This window comes from Halichoerus grypus, chromosome 5 (genome assembly GCF_964656455.1).
Source record: "Halichoerus grypus chromosome 5, mHalGry1.hap1.1, whole genome shotgun sequence".
In the NCBI taxonomy this organism is placed as follows: domain Eukaryota; kingdom Metazoa; phylum Chordata; class Mammalia; order Carnivora; family Phocidae; genus Halichoerus; species Halichoerus grypus.
The window spans coordinates 163,005,170-163,018,615 of NC_135716.1; the positions used below are offsets into that span (position 1 = coordinate 163,005,170).

The following is a 13,446-nucleotide window of genomic DNA, read 5'->3' on the forward strand; positions in this document are numbered from 1 at the left end:
TTTTTTAAGACTTTAGTTATTTGACAGAGAGCGAGGGAGAGAGCACAAGCAGGGGGAGCGGCAGGCAGAGGGAGAGGAAGAAGCAGGCTCCCAGTTGAGCAGGGAGCTCGACGCAGGGCTGGATCCCAGGACCCTAGGGTCATGACTTGACCCAAAGATAGATGCTTAACTGACTGAGCCACCCAGGCGCCCCATGGCAGTTAACACTTTAACAAAGTAATCAAACTTAGCATCACTATTAGAACACCCTGTCATTGGGTGATGCCCCCTAATCTGATACAGGACGAATAGACAACAGTACCTATGAATTATACCAGCCAAAAATCTAATCCCTCCTCTAGATCCAACTTCCAGTTTACGGGAAATACAGGGGGATAGAGGAACAAGTTAAACGACACCACAAGGAAACAATCAGACACAATTCAGAATGTGAGACAATCTACAAAACAAGTGACCTAGATTAAGAGAGACTAAGAAGACAATAATTAAACACGTGAACCTTGATTAGATCCTGTTTGAACAATTTACAAGAAGACATTTTTGGGACAACTGGGGAAACTGGAATATAAACTAGATATTAGATGATTTTTAAAGATTATAATTAAATATATATTTCAAAAAAACATAAATAAAAAATGTTTAACCTCACTAATTATTAAAATATGTTAAAATTTACCTATCAAATTGGTGACAAAAAAATTAATACAATTTTGGGGGGCAGGACAATCTGGTAACATGTAACAGAGGTTTTTAAAATATTTATATACTTTACCCAGCAATTCCACTTCTAGGTATTCATCCTATAGAAATAAGAGTTGTACATAAATATTTATTGACCAGAATGTTCACTGCAGCATTACTAATGAAAATGGGCACAACCTAATTATCCAAGACGGAATAATAAATTATATAATACTTTGTAATCATTAAAAATCTTGAGATATTTAACATGAAAAGGTCCTTAGAATACATTAAGTATTTGGACGGTAATAGCTATTTTTTCTGATCCCAGAGGGCAGAACTAGAAACTACCACTGGAAACTACAGGGAAGCAGAGTTTGGCTCAATGTAAAGAATAACTTTTCTAAGAATTAGAATTTTTTAAGCAATGAATGGCCTGCTTCATGATTTAATGAGTTTTGTATTATTAGAATTCTAAGCAAAGGCTGAATGGTCACTTGGCAAAGAGATATATACTGATTTATATGTTAGGAGATTAAAGAGAAGATCTTAATGATCCTTTTCTACTCTAAGAACTTACAATTCCATATAAAGTTTTCCATGAGCTGCAATGTCAGGAAGAGGTTGTTGGTATTTCTTTCTAAATGTTATTAGAGACTCATGTGGCATTAAACTAAAAAGAGATTATTTAGTTGAAGGATGATTTACATTATCATATTCTGTACCAAAAACATACACATTATTGATAAAGTGAAAGATGATTAACCCAATGGAGAGGATTCAAACTGAATTGGCAGGAACTACATTTAAATCTACTCATTTTAATTTCTCTGTATCTAATAAAGAACTTGAACAGTTATACTTTTCCAAGGTGACTGAGCACTACACATATCAAAAAGGACGGGAGGCACTATATGCTTCCTCTGTTTGCTTCTGGCTGCTCTTTACTTCATATATAAATAGAGGAGCAATGAAATATGACCCCCCCCACTCTCCTCTGCAATTTAGTATATAATCTTTAAACTCTGGATGCACGAATAGCGGGCAGTGGGAAGGAACACAAGAACATGGTATCACACTGGGTTCCTAGAAAGCAGAAGTAAGCACTGGAGGCCTGTGAAATTTTTAGAATAATTGGTGATGTTCACAGTTCTTAGATGTCAAAAAGGAATCCCCTAAAAGATGCACTTTAAAAAAAATAAGTAACTTTTTACTATGGATATTTTTTCAAATAGACACAAAGTAGAAAATAACATACTGAACCCACACATAACTATCGTTCAGCTTCATTCATCAACATTTTGTTAAAGTTGTTTCCTCTAATTTTCCAGGGTTTTGGCTTTTTTTTTCAAGATCTGAAAACAAACACCTGACATCATACTATTTTACCTATAAAAACTTCAGTGTGAAAGGACACCCTTTCTTGTGAATAATACCAAGTGTTCAATAAATGTTGGCAGCTATGGCTGGGTACTGTTCTATGCATTACAGTTGTACTTAAATTTTCACATATGCTAAGCCTCATTATTACACCCATTTTGCAAATGAGAAAACTGAGTTTTTATTGGCTCAAGGTCAAAAAGCCAGTAAGCAGCGGAGCTAGGGTATGAACCCAGAAGTTAACTTTAGACTAGACTACTTTCCCAACCACTAAAGTATGCTGTCTTTCCTCTATATGCGTTATTCTAGTTGTTCCTCATGGGATACAGACTACTACGGTAAAGTAGGAGAGGGACTGCTGAATGGGAGAGAGACTGGAAAAGATGCTACAAACATGAGCAGCTGCTCACTGCTTTTCTTATGAAATTTTCTTTTCTAAATGCCCCAAATGAGAAAGGAAATATAATTGGATATCATCAGTCTGAATTGCCTAGGACATAAAAGAAGGTCACTTCACAGAGGGAAAAGCAATGTTCAAGTCTCTTCCACAGAGGTTAAATATAGACAAACTTCTTTTAATCTGCCCCTCCAATCAATGACCCGGGTGAAGGGGGTCCAGGCCAGTGGGAGAGGAATGTCTCTAGTTCCACCAGCCAGACCTTTAAAATAGTTCAAACAAAGAGAGCTCGCAAGCAGAGAGCTGAGCCATCATTACAAGTAGCATTTGAACGCTTAATGAAAGCTTTGACTAAAAAATAAAAGGACCTGGAATAAAAAATTCTTCTGGCCGATGTAGTTCTAAAACTACTAAATAATTAAAGATTCATAAATAAAAGGGAGTCTCCTCTGAATCTTCGGCGAAAAGTTCCCCTAAAACTCTTCCTAGTGATTTATGACAGATCTTCGAGTAACAGAATTATCTTCCCTGTGGAGCCGACCTAGAGCATCCTCTTTCCCCATCTTCCACTGTCCCCAAACACAAACAGAAGTGCTTCTTCCTTGTTCCTAGTGCACTTTATACATAATTCTATTAGAATTATATCTCTATTGATTAGAGGTATTCTAATCAATAATGTGGTATAATTATCTTTTCCTTCTCTGAGCTATCAATTCCTAGAGAGCCAGGACCCTACTTTGGTCCTCTTTACATTTCCAATCCCTAATCTTCAAACCTACCACCACTGAAAGTAGTTGAGAAAGGTTTGCTAAATGAACAAAGAAGCTGAAGATGATGGGATATGGAGCAATCTTCATGAGAAAGAATCCTTTTATCAGTACCTCTCTAATCTCGGCACCTTCATTATAGCCCACAAGTTCCCCTCCCTTTAGGAGCTTTCCGATCAGCTACTAGTCCAGGATGAATAATAACATAGACAATAATCTCTTGAGGCCTGGAGAAAGAATCCTGTCATTTTGGTTTGTAAGAGCTTTTAGTGAACCAGGGAGAACTCAGCTTGAAGAATCTGGAAGGTAGTCAAAACCTTTTAAGAGCTTTTATTCAAATGTCAAGATGCAGAATGGTATTTGAAATGCTTGCTTTTTACATTTAAATCCTAAAGGAAACAAGGAAAAGAAATAATTCTAAATAAGAAACTAACAATTACTAAGCAGCCCCTGGTCATCCACTTCTATTTTTCAAACAAAAAATTCCCTATCTAAAAAACTACAGGTCTGGTTTCAGCCCTCAACCATAGCGGAGGCACTCTTCATGTACTGGTATGAGTCTCCTTGGATCACCCTCTAATACTGGTTAGCCAAACCACTTAAGATCTTATTTGTTTAGGCAATCCCTTCAAGTAAAAATCTTTGGGTAAGAAAGTTATCTCTCTCATCAATTTAAGAAAACTCAAAATAATCTCCCAGTTTAATCTGTATTACACTGGAAAAAAAAATCCCATCGCATCTTTTACATGCCATTCTGTGGCTACCATGTTACCTTGGTTAGTGTCCTTCGGGTGTTCTATATGAGCAATGACTTCCTTGAGATAACTTTCCTTCTGCTTTTCTAGATCTGATTGTGAAAACGTCGGAACATTAGTCCTTGAACAAAGCAAACCAGAAGGAGGAAAAACAGTTCATTAGAACCATGAGTACAGTGCTTTGTAGAGAGAAGTCATATTGCTGATCAGTTAAAACTACTAACTTGCAGAGGCAAAATACTCTTTAAGATCCAGTGACAGAAGACAGTATTAGTAAAAAGCTGAAATCAAGTATGAAGGTAAGAAAAAAAGGAAGAGAAATAGATACAAACTCCTGTTAACAGGGCATGAGAAAGTGAAGATTACCTAGTCCCTAGAGAAAGAAAGCACTTGTTGAGTAATTCAAGGTTAATCAGGACATAGCTAACTTGACAGAGAGCCACAGAAAAACTGAATTAGATAAAGACCAAAAAGAACCAGCTGGATGTGGCAATTAGAATACTGGTGACCTTGGCAAGAACAATGTCTGGCCCTTGCTCATCCTGACTGCACTGATAACTGTGGAGTCAGTGGATGAGAATATTGAGATAGTAAGTACATAACTGCCCCAAGTAGCCTGACTTGGCTCCTTGGTATAATTTCCACTTTAAGTAAGTCACAAAGTTTCCCTCAATTATGCAAACAAAACAAAACAAAAAAACCAAAAAACTGGGGTTAGGGACAGTAGTCAAAGGGGACTTTAGCCTTATTTTTAATATATTTAAAAAAATGTAAAGCAGTGGGGCGCCTAGGTAGCTCAGTCAGTTAAGCGTCTGCCTTTGGGTCGGGTTATGATCCCAGGGTCCTGGGATGGAGCCCTGCGTTGGGCTCCCTGCTCAGTGGTGAGTCTGCTTCTCCCTCTCCCTCTGCCTCTGCCTGTCGCTCCCCCTGCTTGTGCGCTCCTCTCCCTCTCTCTCTGTCAAATAAATAAATAAAATCTTAAAAAAATAAAAATAAATAAAAAATTTAAAGCAGGGGCGCCTGGGTGGCTCAGTCGTTAAGCATCTGCCTTCGGCTCAGGTCATGATCCCAGGGTCCTGGGATCGAGCCCCACATTGGGCTCCCTGCTCTGCGGGAAGCCTGCTTCTCCCTCTCCCACTCCCCCCTGCTTGTGTTCCCTCTCTCGCTGTGTCTCTCTGTCAAATAAATAAATAAAATCTTAAAAAAAATTTAATATCTGTATAATCAAAAAAAATTTTTTTAATCTCATTGTAAGGAAGCCAATCTGACTCAACCTAAAAAACAGCTTTGCTAATTGAGAAGGCCCATGTAGAGACACTGCCATCTCCTGGCAACAAGAGAACAGATTGAAAAGGTGACCCAAATCCACAACCTCCACCATAATTTTTCCCCAAGGACAGTTGCATTCAAGTTGGGAGAGATGACAAAAGGATTTTCTACATAATTGTATTTTAATATTTGTGTTAAAATTATTCTAACCTCCTGTCCTGTGACCAGGCTTCCCGATGCACAGGAAAAGAAATCTTACATTTATACAGTGCTTTCACTAATATGTCTTTTTTACTCCCAAAATAACCTTGTGAGGCAGCAGAAAAGGCATCATTAGCCTCATTTGTTGACAAATAAACTGAAGTCACAGATCATTTGACTTGCCCAAGGTCACAGAGCTACATGTTAGCGGTCCCAGAACTTAAAAGTATGCTTACACCTGGTACATGGTTTTACTCCACACTAAGGGGTAACTGAGGAGGGGAAGAAAGAAATTGAAGAGAACAAATAGAAACCAGAATATTATCATACTGTTACCTTCTTTTGGCTTGCAGAACAGGAATGACTTTGCCTAGTCTTCTCTCATTGACTTTCAGCTTCCCCGAATCCTTGTCAAGAACATCCTGCTTTCGTTCAGAGCAGAAGGAAAGATAATTATAAGGAAAAAGCTGAAAACACTATTGATGGACATATTCTTTTATTCTTAATAAAGGCTACAGAGGCATATTTCTGAACCCTCCTGTGTACCAGGCACTATGACAGATACTTTAAATGAGATAGTGACTGTAATTTTAAGGAAAAGGAAGAAACCCTAAGTGGCATGCCCATTTGATAGACAGGGAATCAGGCTCAAAGAGGTTAGGTAAATTGCCCAAGATTTTTCAGCTCTTCAGTGGCTGATTAGGTGCTGTATCTCATTTAGCGTGGCAACCAAAGATTGAGACTTAAGCTGAAACCCAAAGAAGGGAAAAATAATAGTAAAATCATCATTATCTTAGTAATTATTCAATAAGTAGTAATTTAATATTATATACCAGTTACTATAAATACATTATTTCATTAATCCTTACTATACTGTGAAGTATTATTTAGTACAATTTATAGATAAGAAATATGAGGAAACAGAGAGGCTAAATAATTTTACCAAGGTCACAGTTCTAGTCAGGATTTAACTCCCAATTTGTTTGATGAATACAAAGCTCTGCTATACAGCTTGTGAATGAAAATAATTTTTCTCTTTACATTGAAAAAAATATACTTACTTTGTTTGATAAACTGGAAACAACCGGAAACCTCACTTCACAATTTGATTTATTTGATCCATTTTTCCAGGATGACCCCGTATTCGGAGTCTCTGAATGGTCCAAGATCTGAGAGAACACAGGTGTAGTTCTCTTACTGTCAGGTATATTTTTATCAGACACAGTTTGTTCAAAGTCATTGTCTGAAGGAGAAGAGAGTGGGGGCACATCCCAGGCAGAATTACTGGGACTGATCCCTTCAGACTCAGTGCAGAGTTTGCTCTCATTTGGGCTAAGACCATCTTTTCTCATCTCTTCCCCAAGGGAGGAGGGTTTTTCAGTATCTTTGGATGAATCAGTCTTGTCCTTATCAAGCACAGCATCACAAACTGTTGGATCAAACGGTGTAACAACTGTTATTTTTATAAGATTCTTTTCTAGTGCAAAGTGTCTGTTTAATGGTTTAGTAGGAGTTGGTCCATGACCAACTGATGTACTTAGTTGAGGTAGTTTCAAGAGGCCAGGGGTCTCAGCTACTGGTCCCAAGCTATACAATGAATTTTTCTCTTGGGAAGTGTCAAATAGAATTTGACTCCCTTTCCCTCCCTTCTCAACACGCCTGCTATCATCTTTAAGGTCATCATCCTTCAAGAGCTCCTGAATATCTTCCTCTGTGAAACTAAAATGGCCATCATCTTCTTCTCCCTCAGACAGATCCAGCAAGGAGTCATCCAATCCATCCTCATCCAAGGAACCCCAAGAAAATGGGGCATTGTCTTTAGGCAAGAGAGAAGTTCCAGAAGACTGTTCAGAGGGCACAAGTGAGCACGTCATATCTGGAAAAATAAGAGGCAATTTCACTGAGGAACAGAAATTACCCCTATATCAACTTCTATCTGTTCTACAGTGGTGGTGTCCTGATATTTCGAATTCTTTGCACTGTGACTTGCAACATGAGAAATAATTTTAAGATATTTAACCTTACCAGGATCATGGAAATATACATTAGAACAGTGACATATTTTCTTCCTAACAAAACAGTGAAAATTAGGATGCCATAATATCTAAGTTGATAAGGATATAGGAAATAAGCATCCTCACACACTATCAGTATAAAAGAGTGTAAGTCAGCACAATATTTTGTGGAGAGTAATTTGCAATACCATTTGACCCCACAATTTCAATTCTGTGAATTTTTCCTGCAGCAGTACCTATACAAATGCACATGGATACATTTGTAAGGATGTTCAAAGCAGCATTATTCAAAAGCGCCAAATATTGGAGACAACCTAAATGTCCATCACCAGAATTGCTCAGTGAAATCATGGTACATCCATACTATGGAATACTTTACAACTATTTAAAACATAATGAAGTAGATCAGTATATACTATCATGGAATAATATCCACAACATACAAATAAAACAAATATATATTATGTAAAATGTCTGGATTCTCACGGTTTATACTTTAAAAAAAACAAGTGTATAACTTCTAAAATTAAAAAAAAAAAAAAACAACACTTTAAGAATATAAGAATTGTCTTCCATACTGTGTGGAGCTGCTGGTGTGATCTCTTTGCCACGAGACCAAATGGAAAAAGGTTTCAGCTCCCGCTAGCTGTTCCTTTCAGGAGACTTGTCAAAATGATTGACTCCCACCTTCCTGCAGGCACAAAGAAAATTAGAGGATCTTCTCATCACTTTCAACTCTGCTAATTACAAAGTCAACTGTATTATGCTTTAAGGTGCTCCACCTATTAATTTTGATCTTGATTTTTTTTTAAATACCAGAAAGTTGGATTTTGAGTCAAGAACATCAAAGAAAAACCTTTAGAGGAAAAATTATGCAACTAAGGAACTAGTTTTGTTCCTCCCAACAATTTTGTACTTTCTTAAGAATATCATTTGCTCCAGTAAGATGAATACTGGCTTGGGAGTACTGAGACCTTGCTTGTAGTCCTGGTTCTGTCACTAACCAGCTGTAGTAATTTGGGTGAGCCACTTAACCATTTGGACTTGTTTCCTCATTTATAAAAAATGCGGACAGGATGGAGAAGAGGGACGAGGCAATGTCTTAAGATTCCACCAAGATCTACAAGTTAATCATGATCACACATGCCTAAGTCTCATTTTCAATTTATATATAAATGCAAAGAACAGATCCAGAAAAATATAAACACAAAACTGATGACTGTTATAACCTATGAGGGGACAAAGAGACATCAAGGGGAGACTTCAGTGTCATTCTACTTTTCTACTTGAATATTTGTAAATTACTTATATAATTAAAACCTAGCTTTTAAAGTCAGTGATGGACCTAATCTAAATTATTTTCTAGATGGGAAAGGTGATAAAAAAACTTCTATTTCATATATCATTTCAACATCTGAGAAGCTATAAGAAATGCTTAAACACTAAACTCAATAATTTGGAAAATCCCTTATTAGCCTTCTGTGAATTTCCCCACACCCTGCTTTCCCTCCACTTCCTGAATTTTAGCTTTAGCTCATGCATTCTTTCAGAAAACATTTTCTGAGCTACTATCATCACACAGCACTGAGCAAGATAACTGGTTTCTATAGGACTTCTTAAAAAATAAAGACATGGTTTCCATCCTTAAAGAATGTATAATCCGGACACCTGGGTGGTTCAGTCAGTTTAGTGTCCAACTCTTGATCTCAGCTCAGGCCTTGATCTCACGGTTGTTGAGTTCGAGCCCCACACTGGGCTCCCAGGACCCTGGGATCATGACCTGAGCCGCAAGGCAGCCGCTTAGCTAACTGAGCCACCCAGGCGCCCCTTAATGGGATTATTTTGAAGCAAATCCCAGGCATCACATCATTTCATCTGTAAATAACAAGGATTCCTTACCATAAAATATATGGTTCAGGTAACCAATTATTTTATAAATTATTTTTAAAGATTAAAAAAAATCAGTATCCAGTAAGTCCACACAAGGCAACTGGCCGATATGTTTTGTATTTTAATCTATATATTCCCCGTCTTTTTTTTCCCTTGCAATCTGTTAGAGAAACAATACCATATAGTGTATGGATACATATATCATTAAATTATAAAAACTTGCATGGGAATAGGAAGCACAAAATTCAGGACAGCGGTTACCTCTGGTAGTGGAGAGGGAAGAGAAATGGCAAGGGGGCATGAGTACCTTCAATTCTATCTATAATGTTTTATTTCTTTAAAAAAATGAACAAAAAAGACCTATAAAAAATATGGCAAGGGGGGCCTGGTTGGCTCAGTCAAGAGCCTATGACTCTTGATCTTGGAGTTGTGAGTTTGAGCCCCACATCGGGCACATAGAAATTACTTTAAAAATATATACATGGCAGGGTGCCTGGGTGGCAGTAGGTTAAGGAACCGACCCTTGATAGCAGCTCAGGTCTCGGTCTCAGGGTTGTGACTTCAAGCCCCGTGTTGGGGCTTAAAAAAATAAAGGGCAACATAATGAGACAGGGAAACCATTTTAGAAAGATTCCATTTCTGCTGTTTTTCTGCTAAGTCCCGTTTACTCATCTTCTATATTTTCCATCTGATTAAAACAAAGAAGCTATGTTGCCACTCCAAGGGGAGATAAGAAAGTTAATCATTCTCTGAGTTCCATCCTAGGCCTTAAACACCTGATAACATCTAAGAAGAACCAGATCCCAAACATGTTCCCAGACATTAGCTTAAAACAAACCTTGGTTGACACTGGCATCGATACCCCCTACCCTCAGTGATTTATGGAATAACACCTATTGTTCACCTTACACTCACCTTTGATCGGAGGCTTCCTTGGGTTCCTGAAGGCACATGTACCCTGGACCCCTTTCCACTATAAACCCATAACCTCAAGTGACAGAGCGACTTACTTTTCATTTTCGGAGTGTCCCAGACACTCCATCTGCTATACTCTATCACACTATTCAATGAACTCTGCTCTCACTTCCTCCTGGCTCCCATTTGATTCCTATTCTGCACAAAGCCAAGGACCCTGGTTGGCTGGTATCTGAGAGACCCCTTCTGAGTACTCGGATTCAGCCTGCCTACGCCGATAAAATAAAGCTGAATGGCGTGATAATGGTATCATTATGTGACTTCCTATACATTTTATATGCTTAGAATATTTAATAATAAAATTATTTTTAGGGGCGCCTGGGTGGCTCAGTTGTTAAGCGTCTGCCGTCAGCTCAGGTCATGATCCCAGGGTCCTGGGATCGAGCCCCCGCATTGGGCTCCCTGCTTGGTGGGAGGCCTGCTTCTCCCTCTCCCACTCCCCCTGCTTGTGTTCCTGCTCTATCTCTCTGTCAATTAAATAAATAAAATCTTTAAGAAAATATAGTTTTAAATTAAGAAGTCAGTAGAGAAAGACAATGATTACATTCTGTAGTTTCAAATGTCCTCTCCTATACAACAGGGACCATCACAGTAGCTACCTCATAGTGTTGGTGCCAAAATTAAATGAGACCATGAACTAAAGCACTTCGAGTACTACAAGCACAATGGAAAAGCTAAGTAGTGGCTACAGTTTCTATTTCATCCCACCATCATCACCTCCCTGACCCCTAAAGAGGTCTTAATGAAGCACAGGAATGGTAGGAAAGAATGTTAATCTAGTTGAGAACTTCCCCTAGGTCCTTGCTTGTTAGAAATTATCTAGTATACTCTAATTTCTTTTAGTTTAACCGAGCATTCAACCATATTGCCACTGAATTAATTAAAGACCAGGCTGTGTGTCGGGCAAATCCCTTGAACTAATAGTTATTGAAGTAACAGAAGAGGGACTGACCTAAATTCAGAGACCTCACAAGTCACTTAAAAGTCTCTGAACCTCAATTCAGATGAGAACACTCATCTGAAAAATGGGGGATATAATTATATGCCGTTATCTTCAAATACAGATTATTATGAGGATCAAATGAGGGGATGTTTATGAAAGCACTCTAAACCTAAAAGCCCTATACTAAAGTTGATACTTAATGAATTTGCAAAAGGGGGGAAATCTCAGATAAAATTAAGGTCTAAAGTGAATTTCCACAAGACAGCCTTAGCACCTGTCTGCCATTCTACCATTAACTGCCTTTCTTGGCACTTGTTTTGTAACTTCCACCTAAAATGAGGATCTCTTTATTTTTAAGGGAAGAATATTTTTCCCATCTCCCAAGTCTATCTCTTAATTCCTCTGCTCCCCATCCCTCCTGTGACCCTATTCTGTCCTTCCACGTCTCTCTCACCTGTCCACCCCCTTCTTCACACTTCAGTTTACCACCCCCTCGCTCTGTTCTCTAACCACCTAGCTGCAACCTCAGGAACTGGTTCCCTTTCTATTTTTATCGTACCTAAGAAAACCTATTGCCTTAGAGCACAAAGCCTTTATTTTATTCAGGCCACTAAAACTGCAACACCAGACACAACCCTATATTCCTCTTTCAAGGTTCTAAAACCAAGACCATTACCAAGCTAGATCTGATAGGTATGGCCAAGGGCAAAGATTATTTCCAAGGGACAGGCCTTTGATTTCCAACCTTCCCCAATAGGCAATACATGTGCAGCACACAGCACAAAAGGCACTCACTAGGCTTTATCACTCCGTAAAATGGGCATAACACTTAAAATCAAAGTGAACTGAAATTATCTGTAAGAATTCTGCAACTTCCTTTGAAGTAAATGGAAATACTGTAGGACACAAAAACAACCTAGGGCTGGAAATTTCTGCTTTAGGTTAACATTTCACTAGATATGGATTCCAGGATTCTCATTCCACAGGGGCATAGAAACTAAATATTACTACGCTACAGCAACAGGTTTCTTTTTAAAAAGAAAATGTTTTAATTTAGACAGGATAGCTAAAGCTTGCAGCCTCTAACAAATCCACAAGAAACTGGAGATCAGCAGGTAGGCAATCCAATCACTTCTTTCCCCTCTCTGGGGCCCACCCTGCGGTGCCAGCTGCCTTCCCTCCCTCCCAGGAAGGAACTGGTGACACCTCCAGTCCAGAGAGCCAGGAGGAAGGGTGACCCATGTCCACCCTTCGTAGGATACTGCTTGGGCTGCCCCCTGCTCTCCCCCAGAAATGCGACGGCCTCAGCACGGCATCGCCCTCGGGGCCGGACCTCCGCACTTCCCTCCTCCCTCCCCCGAAAACATCGAGAATTCCCGCCACCCCGCGGAAGGCGGGAGAAGCGCCGGCTGGCTCCCCGCCCCTCCCCCCGCAGGGGCCAAACCGACCCCTCAACAGGCCTGCGAGATGCCCCACTCACCCGGAGGGTAGCCACCCACACCCACACCTCGGTGGGACCGAGGCCCCGCCAGCCCAAGGGGTGGGTCATCCTCTCCCTCCCCCACCCGCAAGGCGCGGCGGGAAAATCTTCTCCCTAGCAACAGTTCCCCCCCAAGTGGGGCAGGGGAAGCGGCACCCCCAACCTACCTAACACACCCATCCTCCTCCACCCCCACTGGGCAGGGAGACTGACAGCGCTCCCCGCCTCGCAGGTGACCCGACGGCCTCCCTCTTCCTCAGCAGGGTGAGGGGCATCTACCGCCCGCCGACGTGGAGGTGGGGCGCAGGGACACTCCCCCTCCCGCCGCCATCACCTCAGGAACGACAACCAGCCCTCTCCCAGCAGGGCGAAGGCCTCCCAACCCTTCAACGGGGTGGACGGGCATGTATGGCCCCCTGGAGAAGCAACAGGCGCCCCCATCCCCCTCCCAGCCGGGAACGCAAACCCCCTCGTCCCTCCCGCTCTTCACCTCCGGAAGCGGGGCCGAAGCCTGGGCGAAAGACTGCGCCTCACTCCGCCCCCTGCGCCATTTTATCGCCCCCTCCCCGACCTCCCCCACCCCGAGGCAGCCGGGCCAGCGCAGGGGGGAGGGCAAACAGGCAGTGATTGGCAGGAAAGCGCCCCGCCCCTCAGGGGGTTGTGCCCCGCGCAGACGCCGCAACCCCGCCCCCT

At 40.7% G+C, this 13,446-nt stretch overlaps 1 protein-coding gene across 16 annotated transcripts in view; it reads right to left on the bottom strand.

Moving 5' to 3' along the window:
• Positions 1–13,446, bottom strand: part of S100PBP (S100P binding protein) — a 44,553-nt gene that overhangs the window by 19,529 nt on the left and 11,578 nt on the right. For 4 of the 16 annotated variants that reach the window (XR_004908626.2, XR_013448286.1, XR_013448285.1 and 1 more), the window contains exons 1-6: positions 13,244–13,362; positions 8,044–8,156; positions 6,512–7,326; positions 5,787–5,875; positions 3,998–4,101; positions 773–800 (exon numbers count right to left, since the gene is read on the bottom strand). Coding sequence is in view for 11 of the 16 variants with exons in the window: in XM_078073464.1 (XP_077929590.1) it covers positions 796–800; positions 3,998–4,101; positions 5,787–5,875; positions 6,512–7,324 (1,011 nt within the window). In the remaining 5 variants the exon portion in view is untranslated. Of the gene's footprint in view, positions 1–772; positions 801–3,997; positions 4,102–5,786; positions 5,876–6,511; positions 7,327–8,043; positions 8,157–10,270; positions 12,590–13,243; positions 13,383–13,446 lie in introns of those variants that run through there. The other 12 variants (XR_004908625.2, XR_013448284.1, XM_036065223.2 and 9 more) reach the window with 9 other exon arrangements.